At 57.2% G+C, this 2,993-nt stretch overlaps 1 protein-coding gene across 1 annotated transcript; it reads left to right on the top strand.

Moving 5' to 3' along the window:
* Window positions 1-563: 563 nt before the first annotated feature.
* On the top strand, window positions 564-1,262 carry LOC109863187. Its single transcript, XM_020443404.1, has one exon. The coding sequence runs from the start codon at window positions 564-566 to the stop codon at window positions 1,260-1,262; it is 699 nt and encodes a 232-aa protein (XP_020298993.1).
* Window positions 1,263-2,993: the final 1,731 nt, after the last annotated feature.

Genomic DNA, 2,993 nt, shown 5'->3' with positions numbered 1-2,993 from the left:
GTCCTTCAGGCCTATTTGCCTGCTAGACGAGCTTGGGAAACTTTTCGAGCGTGCCCTGGCCGGACGCATCGAGGATGCGCTAAAGAGGGGATTGGACGCGGGGCAGTTCGGGTTGCGCCCACGTCTGTCCACGGTGAACGCGATCCTCCGTTTCCGCTCTGTGGCGAAAGGGTTTACCCGGGAGGGTGGTGTTTGCGTCGCCGTTAGTCTCAACGTGCGCAACGCGTTTAACACCCTCTCTTGGGGTAGCTTACGCGAGGCGGGAAGTTACTGGGGGTTCCCGTCGGGCCGTGTTGGACAGTTATCTGTCCAACCGGAACGTTGTGTTTCCGTGCGCGGACGGGCAGGTCCGTTCTCACCGCGTCTCGTGCGATGTCCCACAAGGGTCTGTGCTGGATCCACTTCTGTGGGACGTGGGATTCGACGCCGTACTTCGAGTCCCGCTCCCGCCGGGGTGCTCGCTCGTTTGTTACGCAGACGACACCTTTGTCCTGTCGGGTGGAAGCGACGAGCTGGTGGCGGTGGAACGAGCTTCCCTGGCGGTGGCGGCGGTGTCCCACCGCATGGGGCTATTGAGGCTGACTCTCGCACCGACCAAGACGGAGGCGGTAATCTTCCGTCCTCCTCGCTGCCGCAAAAAGAGACCTGTGACAGTATGGGTTGGGCCAACTCAAGTCGCGACGCAACCACATATGAAGTACCTAGGTCTACAGGTAGACGACAGGTGGAAGTTTAGGGCCCACTTTGATTACGTGGCCCGCAAAACCCACAAAGTGACCTGGGCTCTGAGCCGGCTTCTCCCCAACCTCGGAGGACCGCGGCAGAGTGTGCGAAAGTTATACGCTAACGTCGTGCACTCTGTCGTTATGTACGGCGCTCCGGTGTGGCACCGGGAGGTCGGGATGGGCCGGACAGCTGCCCCAATAGCCTCGGTTCAACGTCTTGTGGGAGGCCGGGTGGCGCGGGCCTATCGAACCGCGGCCCTCGAATCCGTTCGACTGCTCGCGAGGATCCCACCTGTGGACCTGCTGGCCGGTGCATACGCGGAAGCGTACGAGGCCAGAAAGGCGGAGCTGGGCAGGGCGCGAGCGACCGGCCGAGATCTTAATCCGGAAGAGGTCGGGCGAGCCCGGTCGGAGGCGCACGATCGCATGGTTCTGCGGTGGCAGCACAGAATCGAGGACCCACGTCTCCAAGGATGGAGGGTTAGAGAAGCGGTGGAACCGGTCCTGAAAGACTGGGCGAGTCGGCCGTATCTCTGAATGACCTTTTGATCTACCCAGATGGTTACGGGCCACGGAGTTTTTGGTGTGTTTCTGCATCGCATAGGTAAGATGGGCACCTCGGAGTGCGAGCACTGCGAAGTCGCGGTCGACACTGCGGCTCACACTCTCGAGGAGTGCACCGCGTGAAACGAGGAAAGGATGGAATCCTTCACGAAGCGTTTGGCCCTGACGTGTTCCTCCCGTCAGTCTTTCGACAGGCGGTGGGGGACGTGGAGAAATGGCGCGTCTTCCTCGCCTTCTGCGAGAAGGTGCTCCGGGTTAAGGAGGATGTGGAGCGCCTGCGTCAGGGTCAGCCTATGGCCCGGTTAAGGATCGGGGACTGAATCCCCGATTCTAGCGCAGAGAGATTGAACTCGCCCTCTTCTTCGCCTCGTTGGGATGTCTCTAAGACTACCCCACAGCAGGCGGGGGAGAGGATAGTCACAGTTCGCAGTCCGGGAAGGTGAGGGCCTTCTCGGACATTGCACGCGAACATAGGAGTCGGCAGGAGAGGATAGGCTCCCTTCTGTCGTCGCGGGGATGCGGTGCCATGCGACTGGCACCCAGGCGCGGGAAGGAAACCGGGACGTTATAGCCTTCCGGTTTTCCAGGTTCCTTCCCAGAGCGCACGAGGAGCCTCAAGGTGGTTTTAGTGGGTACGCTCCTTCGGGAGTAAGTCCCACATAATCCTGGTCTGCCCTTATAGGCCGGGATATCCATAAAGGATTTCCTCTTGTAAAAAGAAAAAAAAGGGTGTCCGGTCACCCTGGTCCGGTAATGGTACCTCCTTGTCTAAACTGTCCATATTTGTTTTTGTGGGGCGTTTAATTTCGGAGTGGCCTTCTCCTAGGCCGGTTGACATCCAAGTCTGACGAGCCCGGCCTGCCCGGATTTGAAGTCAGGGTTTTCTCCCCTATCCCAGTTGCCCCGGCATCAAGGGCTAACAAAGCAAAGAAATCCGGGTTTTTGTTCGAAGTTTTTTTTCTCTATTCCCTCTTTTAGTACGGGAGCTCGGCGAAGGGCCTATCTAGCAAGGATGACCCTATCAGGGGCTCAACAGAGTCCCCGCTAGCATAGCCCCTTTACTTCGCCGCTCCCAAGCCCGCCCACCACGACAAGGTGGAGGGAAATCGGCCGGGTCATACCCAAGCCTAGCAGAAATGGCTACATATTAGCCAAAGACTTTAGGCCTATCAGTCTCATTTCCTTCGTTCTTAAAACGTTGGAGAGGTTGATTGATGGGTTCCTGAAAAACGGCCCTTTGCTTACCTATCTACTCGCTTCCTCTCAATATGCCTACAGAGAAGGCAGATTAACTGATACTGCCCTGCACCATCTCGTGGGCAAAGTTGAATCACAGTTGGAAGCAAAGGAATATTTCTTGGGCGTATTCCTGGACATCGAGAAAGCTTTTGATAGCACCTCGTATGATGTGATCGGGAAAGCGATGACCAGGTATGGTATTCCAGCTGCGTTAGCAGACCAGACACAAAGCATGCTTACAGGAAGAACCCTGACTGCTAGTCATGGGGACTCGGTGGTGCATGGCTTCCCCGTCAAAGGTTGTCTGCAGGGGGGAGTACTATCTCCCTTACTGTGGTGCCTAGTGGTGGATGAACTTCTTGAAAAGTTGCGGAAAGCGGGCTTCCCCGTCTATGGTTACGCTGATAATGTGGCCATAGTGGTGGTGTGACCGGATTTCCCTAAATCCTAGTCCCTAGCCCGGAA

Source organism: Pseudomyrmex gracilis, unplaced genomic scaffold (genome assembly GCF_002006095.1).
Source record: "Pseudomyrmex gracilis isolate BER0280 unplaced genomic scaffold, ASM200609v1 scaffold_3510, whole genome shotgun sequence".
Classification (NCBI taxonomy): Eukaryota; Metazoa; Arthropoda; class Insecta; order Hymenoptera; family Formicidae; genus Pseudomyrmex; species Pseudomyrmex gracilis.
The sequence above is the reverse complement of the archived record's forward strand: the minus strand, read 5'-3'. Positions and strand labels throughout refer to the sequence as shown.

Coding starts and splice junctions, on each gene's coding strand:
- LOC109863187 (XM_020443404.1), top strand. CDS start 564: ATGGGGCTATTGAGGCTGACTCTCGCACCGACCAAGACGGAGGCGGTA.